Consider the following 20084-nt stretch of genomic DNA (forward strand, 5'->3'; position numbering starts at 1 on the left):
AATATGAAGAGTGGTTATATATTTTTTAACTTTTAAAAAAATTTTATTGTCTAAAGCTTTACATATGTCTCCTATTCCGCCTCTTGACTCCCCCTCCCCCAAGTCATTCCCACCCTGGGCAAGCCCCTGCTGCCCCAGTGTCTGTGTCCATTGGTTACGCTAATATGCTTCATATAAGTCCTTTGATTGCTCTCTAACCCCTTACCTATTTTTTTATTGTTTACGTCCCCCCCCCATTGACCCCTCCCAGCCACTCCCACCCCTAAGGGCAAGTCCCCACTGCCCCAGTGTCTGTGTCCATTGTTTATGCTAATATGCATGCGTACAAGTCATTTGGTTGATCTCTGGCACACACCCCCCCCCACACACACACACACACACCCCTGTCATTTGTCTCTGGATCTGTTTTTGTTCCTTAGTTTATGTTGTTCATTATATCCCACATATGAGTGAGATCATGTGATATTTATCTTTCTCCGACTGGCTTATTTTGCTTAGCATAATGTTCTCCAGGTCCATCCATGCTGTTACAACTGCTAAAAGTTCCTTCTTTTTTATAGTGGCGTAGTTTTCCATTGTGTAGATGTACCACAGTTTTTTAATCCACTCATATGCTGATGGGCATTTAGGCTGTTTCCAAATCTTAGCTATGGTGAGTTGTGCTGCTATGAACATAGGGGTGCATATATCCTTTCTGATTGGTGTTTCTGGTTTCCTGGGATATAGTCCCAGAAGTGGGATTACTGTGTCAAATGGGAGTTGCATTTTTAATTTTTTTTTTTTAAGGAAGCTCCTTACTGTTTTCCACAGTGGCTACACCAGTCTGCATTCCCACCAGCAGTACAGAAGGGTTCCTTTTTCTCTGCATCCTCTCCAGCACTTGTCCTTTGTTGATTTGTTGATGATAACCATTCTGACAGGTGTGAGATGGTACCGCATTGTTGTTTTGATTTGCATCTCTTGAATGATTAGTTACTTTGAGCATGCTTTCATATGTCTCTCGACCTTCTGTATGTCCTCTTTTGAAAAGTGTCCATTTAGGTCCTTTGCCCATTTTTATTTGGATTGTTTATCTTCCTTTTGTTAAGTTGTATGAGTTCTCTGAGAAAGAAGAACAAAGTTGGAGATATCACAATGCCAGATATCAAGCTATATTACCAAGCCACGGTTCTCAAAACTGCCTGGTACTGGCACAAGAACAGACATATAGACCAATGGAACAGAACAGAACAGAGAACCCAAGCCATTATGCTCAGTATTTGACAAAGGAGGCAAGACCATACAATGAGTCAAGACAGTCTATTTAATAAATGGTGCTGAGAAGTTTGGTCAGATACATGCAAAAAAATGAAACTAGATCACCAAATTACACCATACACAAAAACAAACTCAAAATGGCTAAGGGACTTGAACGTAAGACGGGAAACCATAAAAATCTTAGAAGACTCCATAGGCAGCAAAGTATCAGACATATGCCATAGCAATGTCTTTACCTGATACAACTCCTAGGGCAATGGAGACTAAGGAGAAAATAAACAAATGGGACTACATCAGAATTAAAAGCTTCTGCACAGCAAAAGCAACAAGAAAGCCCACTGCATGGGAGAACATATTTGCCAGAGTGGTTATTTCTAAGTAACGTTAAATGTGATTTTTCTTTTCTTAGACCTGACTTTTTCCTTACCTTTTGCAACAGCATGGATGGACCTGGAGAGTATTATGCTAAATGAAACAAGCCAGTAAGAGAAAGACAAGTACCACATGATTTCACTTATATGCAGAATCTAATGGACAAACTAAAAATATGAACAGATTCTAGATATAGATTGACAGCTGCCAGAGAGGAGGTGGTTAGGGGCTGGGTGAAAAGGGTGAAGCAAAAAGAAATACTCATAGACACAGACAACCCTTTATGATGATTACTAGAAGGAAACAGGGGTGAGGAAAGATAGAAGATGGTATAAAGGGAATATATGGTAGTAAAAGGAGACTTGACTTGGGGTGATAAACACATAATACAATATACAGATGATGTATTATAGAATTGTATAACTGAAACCTATATAAGTTTATTAACTAGTATTACCCAGATAAATTCAATAAATACTTTAAAAATATTTAAACAAGGAAAATATTTTTTTAAATATTCTATAATGAGCTTATTATTTTAATTTAACTTTTAATGAAATTAATGAATAGTTTAAAATCTCAAATATTATAATAGCATATATAAAAATACTAATTCCTTGCCTATTCACCCATTTTCTTGTGCTTTAAGTTTGTAACCAATAAACTCCCTCCTAATCTTCTACAACCTCATCCCAATTTTTCTTTGTCATTTTAACATCTTGCTTTAGTCCCTTCCCAAACTAATTGGTGCTTCATCCAAGTTCTGTTGTTTTCTTTATTACATTTGTTTTGACCTTCGAAGCTCATAATGCTATTAAGTGTTTCTCATTGTCACTTAGAATAACGTCTTCACTGTGCTCATCTTTGTAGGAACAACTTTCAGAAAGCCTTCCTTGCTTCAGGAAATGCAATCTCAAGTGCAGCACAAACACATTCAGATTTGATTGTGTCACAACAGAACTCAGAATCTGAGACAGAGCAAGCACCTCCTTCACCTGCTGGCCTTGGCCTCTCTTCTTACTAGTCTGAATGTGTAACTTGACAAGGGAGATAAAGGGCTTTTCTTCAGAGTTTGGGTATTACCATTTTTAAATAATCTGACACATTTCTTTTTTTAAAAATGTTTTTTATTGATTTTAGAGAGAGAGGAAGGAAGAGGGAGAGAGAGATAGGAACATCAATGAGAGAGAAACATCATCAATCTCTGCCTCTGGCACGCCCCTAATGGGGATTGAGCCTGAAGCCCGACTATGTGCCCTGACCAGGAATCAAACCAGTGACCTCTTGATGCATGAATGATGCTCACCCAACTGCATCACACCAGCTAGGCCGGGCACTGATTTCTTAAGGATTCTGTTTCAAGAAGTTTCAAAAGTCAATGGGTATTTCAGTAATACAGTATTTTTTTTTTTATTATTATTATTATTATTTTATTTTTTATTTTTACTATATTCTGTATTCCATTTGGGCCTGCAGATGAGGAAATAGTGTGTTTTCCTTGGCAGCTTCCATCTGAGCCCTAGCACACCTTATTGCAGGTAGTTGTCTAAGTCTTGGACTAGTTCTGGGAAATCCACCAGGCTGTATGTGCAGAGGTGTTAATGGCAAAATGAAGAAGACATCCAGAACCTAGGTTGCAAGTAGAAAAATACAAACTTCTCACTAAACCCACCCATTTGTGGGAACTCCATATGAGGAGAGTTGCAGTGGAGGCTAAAAGGAGACACTTTCATGCAGGTGAATTGTTCCCTGGGCAGGAGCTCTGGTGTAAAGGACAAGCTTCACCAGAGCCCAAGTCAGTTGTGTATCCTCCAGGATTGAGTTTGTAGCTTCAGTCTAAATTTGCCTTCAAATCCACCCCCACCCTGTTATCCCATTACATATGAAGTCAGCTTTATGTTCTTAAGTCTGTCTTAAAGTATCACTTCTCTACTCTCAAATCTTCAGAGGCCTTCTAAAATGTGCCTTCGACCTTTATTTCCAACCTTATTTTGTATGACTCCTAGCTGCACCTCCTTTTTCTCAGGCCTGCATGGTATAACAGCTCCCTCCCCACCTTCTCCCACTGTCCCCTTTATCTCTTCGCTCTGCATGGCTTGTCACAGGACCTGACTTCTGTCCCACGTTAGTTAGCTCTGTGATCTATATAAAATTATTCTTCCTCGCCAAAGCCGGTTTGGCTCAGTGGTAGAGCATCGGTCTGCGGACTGAAGGGTCCCGGGTTCGATTCCGGTCAAGGGCATGTACCTTGGTTGCGGGCACATCCCCAGTAGGGGGTGTGCAAGAGGCAGCTGGTTGATGTTTCTCTCTCATCGACGTTTCTAGCTCTCTATTTCTCTCCCTTCCTCTCTGTAAAAAATCAATAAAATATATATTTTAAAAAAAATTATTCTTCCTCTCTGTACCTCTACACTGAATGGCCAGATTATTATGATTTCTGAATGCATAATAATCTGGCCATTCAGTGTGTGTGTGTGTGTGTGTGTGTGTGTGTGTGTGTGTGTGTGTGTAATAGAGGCCCGGTGTATGAATTCATTCATGGGTGGGGTCCAGACAGCCTGGCCAGGGGGAAATACATGGGCAGTTGGCCGGACAATTTGCATATTAGCCTTTTATTATATAGGATATACACTGAGTGGCCAGATTATTATGCGTTCAGAGATTATAATAATCTGGCACTCAGTGTATTTCCTTAAATGTATATATTACACAGAAAGGTAGACAGACTGAACTAGGAGACCTTTTTTTTTCTTCATTTTTTGTTAAGGTATTATATGTGTACATATTTTACCAATCCCCCCCAATCCCATACATGCCCTACCTCCACAGAGTTTTACGTCCATTGGTTATGCTTATATGCATGCATACAAGTCCTTTGGTTGATCTCTTATCTCCCCCATATCTCCCTACCCTCCCCGCTGTAATTTGACAGTCTGTTTGTTGCTTTACTGTCTCTGTATCTATCTTTTTGTTCATCAATTTATACTGTTCCTTATTATCCATAAATGAGTGAGATCATGTGGTGTTTTTCTTTCATTGACTGGCTTATTTCACTCAGCATAATGTTCTCCAATTCCATCCAGGTCGCTGCAAATGATAAGAATTCCATCTTTTTTATGGCAGCATAGTATTCCATTGTGTAGATGTACTATAGTTTTCTGATCCAATCATCTGCTGACGGGCACTTAGGCTGTTTCCAAATCCTAGCTATTGTAAATTGTGCTGCTATGAACATAAGGGTGCATATATTCTTTTTGATTGGTGTTTCTAGTTTCTTAGGATATATTCCTAGGAGTGGGATTAGTGGGTCAAATGGGAGTTCCATTTTCAATTTTTTTAGGAAACCCCATACTGTTCTCCACAGTGCCTGCACCAGTTTGCATTCCCACAAGCAGTGCACGAGGGTTCCTTTTTCTCCGCATCCTTGCCAACACTTGTCGTTTGTTGATTTGTCGATGATAGCCATTCTGGCAGGTATGAGATGGTACCGCATTGTCGTTTTGATTTGCATCTCTCAGATAATTAGTGACTTTGAGCATGTTTTCATGTGCCTCTTGGCCTTCCTTCTGTCTTCTTTTGAAAATATTCTATTTAGGTCCATTGCCCATTTTTTAATTGGATCATTTATCTTCCTTTTTTTAAGTTGTATAAGCTGTCTGTAGATGCTGGAGATTAATCCTTTATCACTGATAACATTTGCAAATATGTTCTCCCATACAGTGGGCTTTCTTGTTGTTTTGTTGATGGTTTCTTTTGCTGTAAAAAAGCTTTTTATTTTGATGTAGTCCCATTTGTTTATTTTCTCTTTAGCTTCCATTGCCCTATGGGCTGTATCAGTGAAGAAATTCTTTTGGCATATGTCTTAGATTTTGCTGCCTGTGGATGGAAACTAGGAGCCTTCTTAGAGTCCCTTTTAACTTTATCATCAGGTGGGTCAGCTTCAGCCTTAACTTTTTCCTTGGCTGTCCCAGGACACAGGGCCCTTTTCTCTTGTGTTTCTAAAGCTTTGAACACCATTCTGTGCTATTCATTGCTTGGGGTTGTAGTTAACATTTTTTATGTCCTTTTTTTAACTGCTTTCTGAGGATACATTTGTAAATTGAGAAAGCCCATTGGTAGAGCTAATTTGTTTCCCTAGGATGTGTGTGAGGGAAAGGTTTATTGAGTGTCTTCTTGTGTCCAGAAGCTGAGAAGATATGGGACTCAGAAACATTGTTTGTTGATGGGGAATAAAATGTTTGAGAACCTGGAACATATTAATTTCGGGCTAACAAAAGAATTTTTTTCTGGGCTGCTGTGAGGCTGCTGGATCTGCGCTGACTCTGTGTATTGGCCTTCCAATGCCATCCTTTCAGAGTGCCGGCCACCTGGCATTAAGGGTTACAATGATCACTTCATCTTCCACTTTGTTTCAGGGCCCTGTTTGATTATGACCGGACACGGGACAGCTGCCTGCCAAGCCAGGGGCTCAGCTTCTCCTATGGTGACATTCTGCATGTTATTAATGCCTCTGATGATGAGTGGTGGCAGGCAAGACTGGTGACCCCACATGGAGAAAGCGAGCAAATCGGTGTGATCCCCAGTAAGAAGAGGTGAGTTGTCATGATAACAAGAGGGGCCTTCCTCATCCTCTCCTTGGTACTGATTTCTTTTTTGCTGATTATACGGTAAGTTGCTTGCAGGGGGTTCACTTTATTATTCCTTTTTGGTAGAGAGTTGGTGCTCAGGACATGGTTCTGACTCAATGAGCCAAAAAATGGCTGCTGTGTCCGTTGCAATCCACTGCTGAAACTATGCACTGGCAGTAATAGGATTTGTTTTTGTCTCCAAAACAGAGTGGAAAAGAAAGAAAGAGCTCGATTGAAAACCGTGAAGTTCCATGCCAGGACAGGCATGATTGAGTCTAACAGGGTAAGTGGGGATCCCCAAGGGAGTCAGCCAATATGTGAAGAAGAGTAAAAAGCTTGGAGGCTGTGTGGTGGATAAGAGAACTGGGGACAACAAAAGAATCCTTTTTTTTTTTTTGTCTGGGAATGGCTCTGTCCTATCAGCATACTGATTGCTTTTCTGAGAACAGAGAGAGGGCCCTCAAACTCCCTGGCCTGCGTGTGGGGAACTGGCTCTTGACGTGTTGGAGTCGGAGTGTCTGCAAGGCTGACAGGCTCGGGGCACGTGAAACCACTGTGGGTGCCTCCCTGGCTGCAGACACTGTTGGAGCTGTGGGGACCCTGACCAGAATCTGGCCTCATCATCTAGCCAGGGAGGCAGCTTCACAGCTCTGACTGCCCTTCAGACCAAATGAGGCTCAAGGGCTCTTTCCATTCACTCCTGTTCTTTTCTGAGCTTCACAGGCCAAAGAAGTTTCGATGGTAGTGGTAGAGGGAAGTTATCAGTGGCATCTTAGGGCACGTGTCCAGGTGGCTACAGTGACCTTTGTGCTTTAAGAAGTACCAGTGAGTGCTGCGAGTCTGGATTAGGTAGAAACGTCTAACACCCCTACATTTTCCTGTAAACATAATTTTCCTCTTACATCAACTTTCATTTAATCTCATAGACTCCATTTGTGAAAAATGGTCTTTTATTTAGCTCACCATTGTCTCCATTTTAGTTTTTCTTGCATGCTTTAAAATCCATTGTTTTGTTTTTTTCTTCTTCTGTCCTTCCCCTCCATCTTCATGTTCTTTCACAGTCGATCAAAACGAAACGTAAAAAGAGTTTCCGCCTCTCTCGAAAGTTCCCATTTTACAAGAGCAAAGAAAACATGGCCCAGGAGAGCAGCATACAGGAACGTAAGTAGCAGCAGGGTACAGAGAGCAGCTGGCGTGCAGCCCCGCCCTCTTTCTCATTTGCACCTCCCCTTGTGAGAGGACTGGGAACATGAGTGTGCTGGCGTGTCCATGTGTGCATGTGTGTGCATGTGTACCTGCTTGTTGGCAGAGTCAAGGTAGAAGTTGGTCTGCACAGTGAGACATTGGGTCTTTTTGTCCAGCTCATCACTCTAAAGGAATGTTGGAGGCTCTGAGTGGAACTGGTTCTGGGGCTGGCCTCCTAGAAAGTGCTGGTACTGGCATTGGGAGTGCCAGGCTGAGCTCTGTTGTGGTGGCAATGAGCAGTTCTCAGCCACGGTGCCGGCTTTGGAAAACTGGATTTTCAAGAGAACCAGGTCTAGGGACTCCATGTTGCTCTCCTGGCTTCCTCCTCTTGTGTTTTCTTTCCCTTAACTTCACTCACCTATGTCAAGAGAAGAGCCTTTTCTTCGCTGGAATCGTGCCTACCTCTTGAATCACACATAGGATGTCCATGTGGCTCTAACAGACCCATATTGTCCCAGAGTGATTACAGAGCCAGCTTTCAGAATAAATCCTTCTTCCTGAAGGAACTGACTTGGAAGGGGGACTACTCAGCATTGTCAAAATAAAGATTTATTGAGAAATATGAAGCTGCTTTTGGTAGAAAATACCATATAGCTGAGGTTAACGAACTTTAATAAAAATCCTCACATGAGGATATGTATGTGTGTGTGTGTGGTTTTTTTTTGTTGTTGTTGTTTTGTTTTGTTTTGTTTTATTTCTAGAGAGAGGGGAAGGGAGGGAGGGAGGGCGAGAGATAGAGAAACATCAATGTGAGAGAGAAACATTGAGAGGTTGCCTGCACGTGCCCCGATCAGGGATTGGACCTGCACCCTTTTGGTGTAGAGCAGTGTTTCCCAAACTTCTCTCACGATGAGAATCGCCTGGTGGAGTTGTTAAAATACAGATTCCTGAATCCCAACTAAGAAGTGCTATCTAAGAATTTTTGGGAACTTTTTTTTTACCTATATGTTCCCAAAAATTCTAGTTTAGCACTTCTTAGTTGGGATTCAGGAATCTGTGTTTTAACAACTCCACCAGGTGATTCTCATCGTGAGAGAAGTTTGGGAAACACTGGTGTAGAGGATGCCGTTCCAACCAACTGAGCCACCTGGCCAGGGCTAACTGAACTTTTTATGAACCAATTTAATCCTGAGAATATTCATATTCTGACATATGCCTTAGAAATGAACTGTTCTGACCTGTCAGGCTGGTGAAATATTCTCCTGTGATTCATGTTGAATTATAAACCTCTCTTCTACCTCACAAGGAGGGGTCTTGAGGTCCTGGGCTATTGGGACTGGCTAGTTCAGATAGGGAATGCCCTTTTTCTGGGCCAACCTGATTCATGGTCATGGTAGATATAGGTCATTGATATCTAGGGTAGTTGCTAGAAGAGACAAGGATACCTTCATCCAGAGAAAGGATATGGCTCACTGTCCCAGGGAGCTCAGTAAGAGCACAAGGTGTAGTTGGTTCTGCTTGTGAGCAGTAGGAGACGGTCACCACAGTTCACCAGATGAGTCCCAGGGCCTCTGCACTGAGCCTGGAGGGGTGTACTGTCGAGTGGCCCAGCTGATTGGTAGTTTACCTGTTGGGTGAGAGATGAAGCTGCCTAGTGCTTATCTCTGAAATCTGAACTCAACCCCCATGCTCTACACAACTCAGGTCAGCTTTGAAGTCCATTCAAACTGCATAAAGTTTTCCCCGAAGGCTTTGGGCAGAGGGAATCAGTATTGGGATGATGACAATTCTACCTGCCTACCTGCCAAACATAGGTGTTTGCTCTTCACGCACTGCAGAGGGAAATGGTGATTTCAGGAGCAAAGGTGAGACCTGACTCTATAAAGACAAATTTAGTCGAGGCATATCCTCCAAGTCTTGGAATGCCACCTGCCCCGACGGCCTGTAGGCTGTAGACCACCTGAGATAGTCCCCTCCAAGTTCTTCGAGCAGCAAATGAAGTCCAGGTATCTTATTTGACTGGGACGTTCTTTCTGTAGCAAAGTTCTTAACCTCACTATAGCTATAGGTCTTCATAGTGTTTCATACTTCTGTCACTAATGCTCACCTGGCTCTGTATTCTTCCTTCCCCTGTCTTTTTTTCTCTCTTTTTCTCTCCCTCTCCCCCTCTCCCTCTCCCCACTCTCTTTTTCCTTGCTGTCTGTGAAATCAGGACTTCCCTGGGTTAAGTGACGATTATTATGGAGCAAAGAACCTGAGTAAGTCAAATGTACACTGTATTCTGGGCATGAATGGAGATGCTGGGGTTGGGGGTGTAGTGGACGTGGGTATGGGTGAGGATGAAGGGGAGGGGGAGGGCATCATTTGTGAGAACTCTGATGCCACAGTAGGAGGAAGAGTAGAAGTGGTGGTGAATGTCATACTTCTGTTCTGGGTTCCTGGTCCCCTAATAAAAGCCTGTCATTCATATCTATGTTTTCCTTTTATACCTTGAAGTGGTGGGGAGCCCAACCCTTGTCATCCCATCTTATAAGTGAGGTGGGCAAAAGTACTTCTCCAGGGTGACTACCCAGCTCATCTCTAGCCTATTGTTGAGGTGAGGTGAGCCTGCTGGTTGGAGTCTTCTCCCAGTGACCCAGCACTAAAGTACTGGACTTGAGAATGAACTGATTCACTCGATTTAATTAGGAGCAGGAGCGCTGTGAAGCCCTTTACCCAGCGTGCATCTGGGGTCTCCTAACTGGTCCAGGAACTCAGCAAACAGATGCAGGCTGGCTTTCTACCGAGCATTTTTAAGGGGCTGAGCTGGAGGGGGATTCAGCGGCATTTGTGGACCACGTATATTTAGTGCTTTAACTTGGGAGAACCCTGACTGGCCTCTCCTCTCTGAAAATAATCCTAGAGTAGAAAATGAAGGGACACAGATGGCAGGGCCATAGCGCCCCCACTGTGCACTAAGGAGCACATACATGCAGCCGTATCAGGCAGCTTTCGCAAGCATACCCTCTCCCTCTGTAAGCCCTAAAGGCGAGAAGTCTGGAGGAGCTTCCTCAGTATTGCTCAGGAACTAGCCGTGGCTGCTGAGTCCTTCCTGGAGGCCACAGCATATCATGGTCTGGAACAGTGTCATCTTGGCTGAAATGAGCAATGTCTCTCTCCATAGTTTGTTGTGTCCATGTTTCTTCATCTTCATTCATCTGTTGTCTGGGGAGTGGTGGGTGGGCTTTGTTTGGGCCAGACTGTGCCTTGTGCCTTCTGTGAGTGCGTCTGTTCGCCCACACCCGGATGTGGGCAGGTCCCAAGGCTCTGAGACAGGAGAGCCGTCTTGTCCTCCAGGTGTTCTTCGTTGTCTGTATTTTGCCATGTCTGTCGGGTGGATGGGGGAGCACTCCTCACTCTGAGGCCGCACCCTCCCTTCTAGGTAGTGGTGGCAGGAGAGCTGTTGGTCCCACCAAGCGGTCAAAACATTGTTGCCTGGTGACTGCACCGCAGCCTGCCCAGTGCTTAGCCTTATCGTTTAAGAGCACCATGCAGTTCTATATTTTGGGGCCTTTATCTAAGAGGAAAATTTAAGAGCAGCCTGGTCTCTGGACTTTTCTTTGTTACCATCACTGCCTTTTCTTTCCTATTGGTAGCCTTGGGAGATACATTTTGACATAGGAGTTGGAAGGCATCCATTGCCAGTTCTTTGTATGCAGATGAAGAGGAAGCTGCCAAAGAACGGAGGGCTTGTGGTGCAGAGGGAGGGACTTGGCAGACCTAGAGGCTCTGTGGACTAGTACGAGGTAGCCAGGCTCAGGGTTGGAGCTGTGCCTCCCCGTTGGTAGCCTGGATGTGGCAAGTCTCCTGTGGCCTGACTAGGCCCACTGCTCAGTGTCTTGCTCCCGGAGCATTAGAGTGTTGTGCCGCGTGTAACCTGTCAGGGGTGTGTTCTGAATCGGAGTCTCTTTCTTGTTGGCTTGCAGAGGGAGTGACATCCAACACCAGTGACAGCGAAAGCAGCTCCAGTAAGTGTGTGTCATTCTCTCCCATGTTGTGTTGCTCTACCATGTGTCCCAGCCACCCTCATTCCAGCGTCACAAGGCTGCCATTTCTGTTGAGAGGCTAGTGCTTCTTTCAGCCACGTGCACTTTCAGATCCTGGACATGCTATGGCCAGTTTGTTCTTCTGGGATGGGCGTTAGGCCATGGATTAAGCCTGCATCCTGCCTGGGACCTCGCTTAAAGCATCCCTGAGGCCCTGGGAAGGGTGAGCTGCCAGTGAGGAAATCCCTGCCATGGGACATTATGGGCTTTAGATGCTGCCAATTTTACAGATTTGCTCGAAGACCAAAAAAAAAAAAAAAAAAAAAAAAAAAAGATGGCTTTTGTGGGATAATGTCCTGAATTGCCTTGCCATGTCACCCAGCTCTCCTGGGTTAAGGCTTGGTGTCCTTGCCTTTTAGTGGGTTCAATGGTCAGGTAACTGTCCCCTTTGCCTTAAGAGATCCTGTGACTAAGCTAGAGAAGCCACAAACCAAACTCTATGAACTTTGTGTGCACTGGCCTCTTGGCAGTTGTGGCTAGAGGCCTTGGAAAATCTGCCCAGGAGTCTGGCTCAGAGGAAGCCCGTGGGCAGGCATCCTGGGCTTGGTGGAAGCTTCGCTGCATTCCTTGGCAAGGCCACCAGCTGCTTTGGCACCTCCGGGCACTCAGCACCCAGTGGCTTGGCAACTGCTTTGGGAAAAGCTCATTACTAGGATACATGGAGCTCTGCAGTGAGGAGAATATAGGCCTCAGCATGGCCTTAAAGGACACTGGGGACCTTACCCCAATCTCGTGCCATTTTTCTGGGTGCTTATTCCAGTGAATGGGGTAACAGATAGACCCTTAAAAGGCCAAAGTTAGGCTGCAGCTCTGGAGACCTGCAAACACGGGGATAGGAGTAGTGTGTCTTGACCAGTTGAAGCTTCCCTGTAATTCTTAATCAGAGCAAGAAGGCAAACTGAGCACAGGTGACTGTCCTTAAGAACAGTTCCTGAAAGCTTAGGGTGGTTTCTGCTGGAGGCGTCATGATTTCTGGGTCATGCCTCTGTTCAGCTCTATTTCGCTGAACAAAAGGACTCTAGCTCCTGCTCCGGGTGGTGGGGCTTCCTGTGCCTTTTTGCCGGCGGGAAGCAGACAGACCCAGGGGCAGGTATGAGCAGGCACGACTTGACCAGGTTGTTTTGACACACGTAGGAGTGAGGTGATTGTTGTAGGAAGATGACACGGGGAAGCAGATTAAGGAGTGCTAACACATTTCCTTTTTTGTTGCAGAAGGACAAGAGGATGCTATTTTGTCATATGAGCCAGTAACTCGGCAAGAAAGTAAGCTGTTTTCTGAGAATCTTGCCTTCCAAACAGTCTTGGCAGATATGGGGCCCAACACAATGGTAGCCATGCTGGCAGGGAAGAGTGTAGGGGAGCTGGAGGGCACATGCAGCCCCCGGCGCCTCGTCCTCTTCCCCTTCCTCCTTTGTGAGAGACAGGGTGGCTTCCCAGTGTGCGCGCACCCCTGCCTCCCCTGTGCTCGCTGCCAGGGTGCCTTCCAAAAGGTAGGGTGGGTTGACAAGGATGGCAGGGGGAGATTTCAGTGGGTTCAATGTGGCTGCTGCTAAAATGGAGGTCCTGGTCATGTCCCTTCGGGGGCTGCTCTGAAAGAGCCCTGCTCAGCTGCTGGTGCCCATGCAGAGATTTCTCCTGAATCTTGTAGAAGGGGAGGTGCCTTGGACTCAGAGTCTCAAAGTAAATGCTCTTTGATGACTTTGTAGTTAAAAATCAGCGAATGGCTGTGGACACTGCCCTGCCTCAGTGTTCTGGGCAGACTTGCAGGTAGAACAGGCTGTCCAGTCGGGGCCTCGCTCACTATCTCCATGCGCTTTCTCTCCAGTTCACTATGCAAGGCCTGTGATCATCCTGGGCCCAATGAAGGACAGAGTCAACGATGACCTGATCTCAGAGTTCCCGCATAAGTTTGGATCCTGTGTGCCACGTAAGAGCCCAGGAAGACTGTGGGTATTGATGTCGATGCCCTGTGATTTGTTGCTCTGCTATAGTACAGGAAGGGTGCATTGAATACCCTAGCAGAGATTAGGTGGCACTAGATTCCCCTACAGCTGATGGGGTTGGGGGGACTAAGACATCAGAGTGGCCTGCTTGCTCCTTTGGGAAATGGTTGAGTGCCAATGGTTAGGAATGATTGGACAAGCGCTGGTCCCAGCCTAAGAGGGTCCGTGTGGCCAGTGGAGAGCTCGTCATGTTCACTGGCTCCTGTATCCCCTTTGGCAACCCTGCCGAGCCTTGGTCTTGGAAACCCCACCTTTCTGGTCCAGTTGAACCTGAAAGAAATAGTCCCTTGTGTGTGAGAGTTGAGGTTAGGGGAGAATTAGGCAAGACAAACTTCTTCCCACCTCCTTTCCCCACTCATCTCACACTGGAGTGGCCTCCGCACCAGGTGAGAGAGGAGCACGCCATTCTCCGTGGGTTGCCCAGCATTCCCTTTTCTCCTCCAGATACTACGCGGCCTCGGCGTGAGAATGAAGTGGATGGGCAGGACTACCACTTCGTGGTTTCTCGAGAACAAATGGAGAAGGACATTCAGGACAACAAGTTCATCGAGGCAGGCCAATTCAATGATAATCTCTACGGGACCAGCATCCAGTCAGTGCGGGCAGTGGCAGAGAGGGTAAGGGCAGGAGATGGCCCTGCTAGTGAAGTACCACCCAGAGGGCGCACAGAAGGCTCCCTGCCACAGGTCCACTGGATGTTCCTCCTCCTGGCACAGGGCCCACCATGTGGCACTGTGACCAAAGGCATGCCCACCCTATATATTCCCAGCCCCTGGGTGGTGGGTCTGCCTGCCTCATCCATGCAACTCACTCTATAGTGTCACCCACCTGAATAGGACCCCCTCTGTGGGCCTGGCCTTTTTAGGGTCGTAGTAGAAAATGTGGCGCCTCGGAACCTCTGGGGTAGAATCTTCTGTCTCCCCCAGGGGGCGTGTTGAGGTTGCTAACTGGATAAGTACTTGGGGTTGGGCTGAGACAGGGACCAGGAATGCTGATGCAAGTCGTTGCTTTTCCAGGGCAAGCACTGCATCTTAGATGTTTCCGGCAATGCTATCAAGAGGCTGCAGCAAGCACAACTTTATCCCATTGCCATTTTTATCAAGCCCAAGTCCATTGAAGCACTTATGTAAGTATTGGCTGAGGCTGAGACTCACTCCTGGCTGGGAGAGGGCCCTGGAAAGAAAACAGAAAACGAAGTGATTGGTTGGGCCAGTGGGTGCCCCAGTGGAAGCACAAAGGGAGACCCGCAAACCCAACCCTGGCCCCTGAGGGCTCCTGGTGGGAGTACCCACCTGTGCACTCTCAGGTGCTTTTTCAGACCCGGGAGGTTTGAGGAAGAAGTGGAGCCACAGGCCGTGCTGCTCTCAGGGGCAGCTGAGCAGGTGTTCAGGGAGCCTGGACTAATCCTTTGTGTTGATCAGAACATGGAATTTAGTTCGGCACCATGTTTCTTCTGTCATTGGCAGGGAAATGAACCGACGGCAGACATACGAACAAGCAAATAAGATCTATGACAAAGCCATGAAGCTGGATCAGGAGTTCGGAGAGTACTTCACAGGTGAGGACCAGTCCGGCTCATGTGGGCCCAGCCAGCGCCTGTTCTAGAAAGGTCTCCCTGAGGCTTAGTCACCTCGCACAGTTTCTGAGGGCTTTTGAGCTCATACCTTTCCGAAGTACTCACGTGCCCTGCAGCTCACCAGAGCAGTTAGCCAGTTTATAGTATCCGCCACTCACTGTCACCAATGCTGCCTTAGATCATTTTGTTCTTTTTGTCTTCGTGTACCAACTAGAGTGGATGCTCCTTACAGTCCTGTGCAGCTCTGCCCTCACTCCCAGGACTTGGCCTTGCATGTTTGAGGTCCTGAGGAAATGTTTGTTGTTGCTGATGATTCCTTGGTGTGGTATTGTCTGTCAGTGTGTGTGTGCATGTGACCACAGAGGTCAGTTTCTCAGAGGTTGGCAGGGTGTCTGTAGCATGTTGCTTACCTTTTCACGTGCAGTGACATGTATGTGCAGGCTCATGCAGAGTAAACTCTACTAGATGGACCAGGATAGGACCTGTAACTGTCCTGTCATCTTTTGGGTTCTGGAGCTCGCTTTACGGTGAGCATCTGTGTCCTCTGTGCCGTGCTGACCTCTGCAAAAGCAGATGTAACGGCTCCAGGAGCACTTTCTCGAGCCAGAAATTGTGGCTTCCAGCTTTCTCTGGATAACTGGAATTTCCCCAGTCTTCTGCTTATGGCTGCTTGAGAACTGCCAGCTGCTGGCCTCATGTGGCCAAGGGCAGCATGAACTGCAACGTCTGGCATCTAATGGGCGTGCAATAAAAGTTTGTAAGCAATACATTTTCCTATTCATTGCTACTTAGTCTCACGTCTCAGCAAATTTACTTCAAGCCCTGGGCTTGGAGCACCTGCCAGATTCTCTTGCTACACTAGGCTCACAGACAGCAGCATAGTGACATCCATCCCATGGCCATGTGGTCGCTGCATGCCAGGCTGAACTGTAGACCTGTTGGGACAGGCCATATTGCTGGGGTTTGGGGGTGCTGTGGACCACAGTAATAATTCTGTTTTCTCTTCACTTCAGCCATTGTACAGGGTGACTCACTGGAAGAGATTTATAACAAAATCAAGCAAATCATTGAGGACCAGTCTGGGCACTACATTTGGGTCCCATCCCCTGAAAAACTCTGAAGAAGCCCCTCCATCCTTTCTCTTGTGAACAGAAGAAGTCGAGCCCCTCTTCCCTCCTCCCTCTTCATTCCTGACCCCACGGGGAGAACAAATGACTACTGTTCTTGTCCCCTTTTTTAGATATGTCAAAAAAAATTGAGTTTTCTAGTCCTGTTCTGTTTTTTAAACTTTTGTTTTGTTTGAGTTTATTTTGGGGGGACGATGCCATCTCACTCATCATGTGACTGTGCCCATTCCTGCATGGACCTTTCCCAAGCGCTAGCACAGGTGCAAATCCTTCAGAGTCATTGTTTTCATAAAAATCGAGCAGACACGAAGAGAAGAGAGGAGGACTGATGGAAAGACAGACTCTGGACAGCCGCACAGCTTTGACGTGAGCTCAGCGCGCCTCGCGATGAGGTGCTCCCGGCATCTCTGCCTATCTGTACTGCTGCATGCAGTTCCGTACGGTGTGACATCATGATGACAGAAAGTACCTTATTTATATACAGATATATATATATATATATATATATATATATATATATATATATATATATATAATTTATCTAAAATATATAGAAATTATTATATATATTATACACTTGGATTTTATGTATATATATATATATATATATATATATATATATATATATATATATATATATATTCACACCTTTGGACTAGAAAACCTATGGAAACTTCAGCAATGGTACTGTGCTGTTAGAGAAATGCTTTAATTTTCATATTCCAATCAGATGGTATCTTATACCCCAACTGGTTGGGGAGGGATTGAAAGTGGTAGTAAATGCTGTACCAAGGGCCCTCACACTTGGTCATTCTCTTGAGAGCTGGGATTTTCTCTGCAGGGGACCAGGTGGAGGCCCACAAGAGAGGGCTTGGCCTGGGCCGGGAGGCCTGGAGACTTGACCGGGAAGCAGCTGCTGCCCCTGAGTAACAGTCAGCACTGTGTATGGAAAGAGAGAGAATGGCTAATGATACTCCATATGAAATTGCCTATTGTTTTTGCCACCTGATGTGTCTGCATGAGAGATTTCCTTTTTGTTCATTTTTAAGCTGCTGTTAAACCAAAACCATGTTGTGCTACTGTGTCAGCCTTTTCATTATTCCAAATTTTGCTTTTACTATTTAAGTGAATGCGTAGAATCCAGTTTGACAGTGTTCTAATGGCTCATGATGTTGTAGAGTCGCTGGGGCCTTGTGACAGAGAAGGTGACCGGGCCATCGAATCAGCAGGACAGGGAGTGGGGGCTGGTGAGAAGGGAGAGTAGGACCTGGTGCTCTGCATTGCAATGTGGCCCTTTACTCACCTGCCTGGGACATGCTGGGCTCAGCTGAGGCCCCCTCATGGGGCCACTGACAGGGATGGAGTCGTTTGCCTTCCCGTTCTGTGCTGGGACAGCACCAGCCTTGGCCAGCCTTGTCAGGAGAAGTTTGATTTGGTTTTCTTTTGAAGCTGCTTCATATGCCCTACCCTGGCCCCCTCGCCCACAGCTGGTAGCTTACTGTTATTTCAAGGAGGAAGCCCACTATCATGCTGTCACTTTGAGCTGGAGAGCCAAGATTCATTTACTGGCAACACGTGAAACCTCGTTGCCCTTTCCCAGAATCAGATGGCAGTGATTGTGGTCAAGTTTTTCTTTGACCACAAATGCAGGTGACAGGTGTGGCTCAGGCCCCTCCCCACCGTGCTCCTTTGAAGCCACTGTGCCTCAGTCACCTCCTCGCTGGAGGCATGACAAGGAGAAGAGAGTGAATGTGCTTGGCCCCTTAGTGTCTTGTTTCTCGGCCATTGTGTTACGAGCAGTGCAAATGACACCATGCTGAAGACACTTTGAGTGCTACCAGCCAAATTTGGGAAATCTGGTAACAGTTTTCCTGCCAGCATAATGAGGGTCAGTGTAAAGTGTGGGGCCCAGATGAGGGTAAAGAAAGGGCAGCAGCTTTGCTTGGGCTGTACTGGATGGAAGGCAGAGAGAGGGTGGTGATGGCTGATTATGACTGAGGAGGAGGGGGGAGCAGGGAGTGCTGTTTCCCTGATGTTAAGTAACTGATGTAAATTTGAATGATACTCAACCCTCTACCCCTCCCAGGGAAGAAAAGCAAAGATTCAAAGTAAGCATGACACTAGTTGGTTTACCAGTGTTCCTTCTAAGGAGACATATATTTTTTAATAAACGATAGTTGCAATGAACTGTGGCTCGGAGACCTTCTTGGAGTAGTTGGGAAGGAAGGGTTGGGCCATAGCAGTGGGAAAAGAGTCTCAAACCTTTCTCTGGGGGCCCAAAGGTTCTCTACTCAGTAATCTTCAGCAGAATGAGTCGGGTGTTCCTCTGGATGGTTCTAGACCCCAGTGGCCATAGCAGGTCCTTTGTGGAAGTTATATTCTCAGTCCTCCACCCAGGCCCCCAAATACTGCTTCAAATAGCACCGCCCTTGGTGGTGAAATGCTGACATTTCCCCCAAAGTACACAAGAGTGGAGATGCCTGCTGCAGCAAAGAGGTTTGTTAGAAAAAACAAGGGCCAAGTTAGCAGAAAACTCAGAATTATGGTGAGAAAAAGCTGGCCTACCCAGATAGCATTGACAGCTCGGGAGAAAATGAGGGGGAGGTGGGTCCAGAGGAGGTCCCAGCTGGCAGAGCAGGGTGGCTGTCATCCCTACAGCTCCGAAGAGAGGATGGGTGCTTAGATCACATATTTTAATATGTTTTTAATTGACTTCAGAGGGAGGGAGGAAGGGAGTGAGAGAGAAACGTCAATGATGAAGCATTGACCGGCTGCCGCTTGCATGCCCCCTACTAGGGATCAAGCCCATAACCTGGTCATCTGCCCTGACCCATCCAACTGTGACCTCCTGTTTCATGGGTTGAAGCTCAACTGCTGAGCCATGCCGGCTGGGCTAGATCACCTATTTATGACATGGTTGATGTCACTGCAACTTGTGGTGAGAAGCCTGAGGAAGTACTGTCTTAAGGTCAAGAGAGACGACTGACTGAGCAGCCCTGGCATGTGTGGCCTGGACCACACTAAGGAGGATGATCCTTACCAGTTTGTGGTGCTTTAAAATTTGCAGGGTGCTTCCTTCCACACATTCTCTCATTTGCTAGAAGGCAGCCTGACAAAAGGAAGTCCCCAAAGTGCTCTGTGGGATCTAAGGAAATCCTGCTGCTAAGTGCAAAGGGAACAAAGAGCTGGCCTGTAGCCATACTGTGCTGAGACTTCACAGCTGCTGTCCCTCCTGGAGGAGGCACAGGTGAAGAAAATATGTCCCAGCATTTTAGAACATCGAAGGCAGGCATCCTCTGATTGGGCCACTCTATGCCCTGATGGCCGGATCCCATCTTCACACAACATCCACAGCGGGGTCTCCAGTTCTGCTGCGGACAGCACAGCTCGTGGCCCTTCAGTTTCTTCCTCTGTAGCAGACCTTACCACGTTAAGAGCCCTGTCAGTCACCATCCCGAAGACAAAACAGGCTGGGCACTTAACATGTTAAATTACATGATTCATATGATGTTACTCATAACTACATACAATATTTGTTCAGGGGCAAATGTCTAACTTTATCTTAAGGTGGGAGCGCTTTGAGAAATTAGCTGATGAATGCAAAATCTTTACCCAAAACAAGTGTGGAAGCTCTGCTCAAGGATGACCCTCATAACGGATGCAGGAGAAAGTGGGAGTTGAGCTAGAGGGCTGGGAAGAGACTAGAGCAAGAAAGGATGGGGCTCCAGCAAAGGGGTCAGTGCTGAAGACAAAGGAGCCCTTACATAGAGACAAGGCTTGCCTGATAGCAACCACTAGAAGCCCAAGATATCAGAAAACCCCGTAAAAATGAACTGAGTGGGTGTTGGGAG

The 20084-nt window shown here is 46.3% G+C and overlaps 1 protein-coding gene across 6 annotated transcripts in view; it reads left to right on the top strand.

Moving 5' to 3' along the window:
• The window catches only part of DLG3 (discs large MAGUK scaffold protein 3), a 76002-nt gene extending 57586 nt beyond the window's left edge, over positions 1–18416 (top strand). For 3 of the 6 annotated variants that reach the window (XM_084869496.1, XM_084869499.1, XM_084869501.1), the window contains 10 exons: positions 6045–6221; positions 6465–6540; positions 7319–7418; positions 11408–11449; positions 12740–12790; positions 13353–13454; positions 13975–14147; positions 14547–14656; positions 14997–15088; positions 16120–18416. In XM_084869496.1, the coding sequence (XP_084725622.1) occupies positions 6045–6221; positions 6465–6540; positions 7319–7418; positions 11408–11449; positions 12740–12790; positions 13353–13454; positions 13975–14147; positions 14547–14656; positions 14997–15088; positions 16120–16226 (1030 nt within the window). In that variant the 3' untranslated portion in view covers positions 16227–18416. Of the gene's footprint in view, positions 1–6044; positions 6222–6464; positions 6541–7318; positions 7419–9654; positions 9701–11407; positions 11450–12739; positions 12791–13352; positions 13455–13974; positions 14148–14546; positions 14657–14996; positions 15089–16119 lie in introns of all 6 variants that reach the window. The other 3 variants (XM_084869497.1, XM_084869498.1, XM_084869500.1) reach the window with 3 other exon arrangements.
• Positions 18417–20084: the final 1668 nt, after the last annotated feature.

This window comes from Pipistrellus hanaki, assembly GCF_964339955.1.
Source record: "Pipistrellus hanaki genome assembly, chromosome: X".
Taxonomy (NCBI): Eukaryota; Metazoa; Chordata; class Mammalia; order Chiroptera; family Vespertilionidae; genus Pipistrellus; species Pipistrellus hanaki.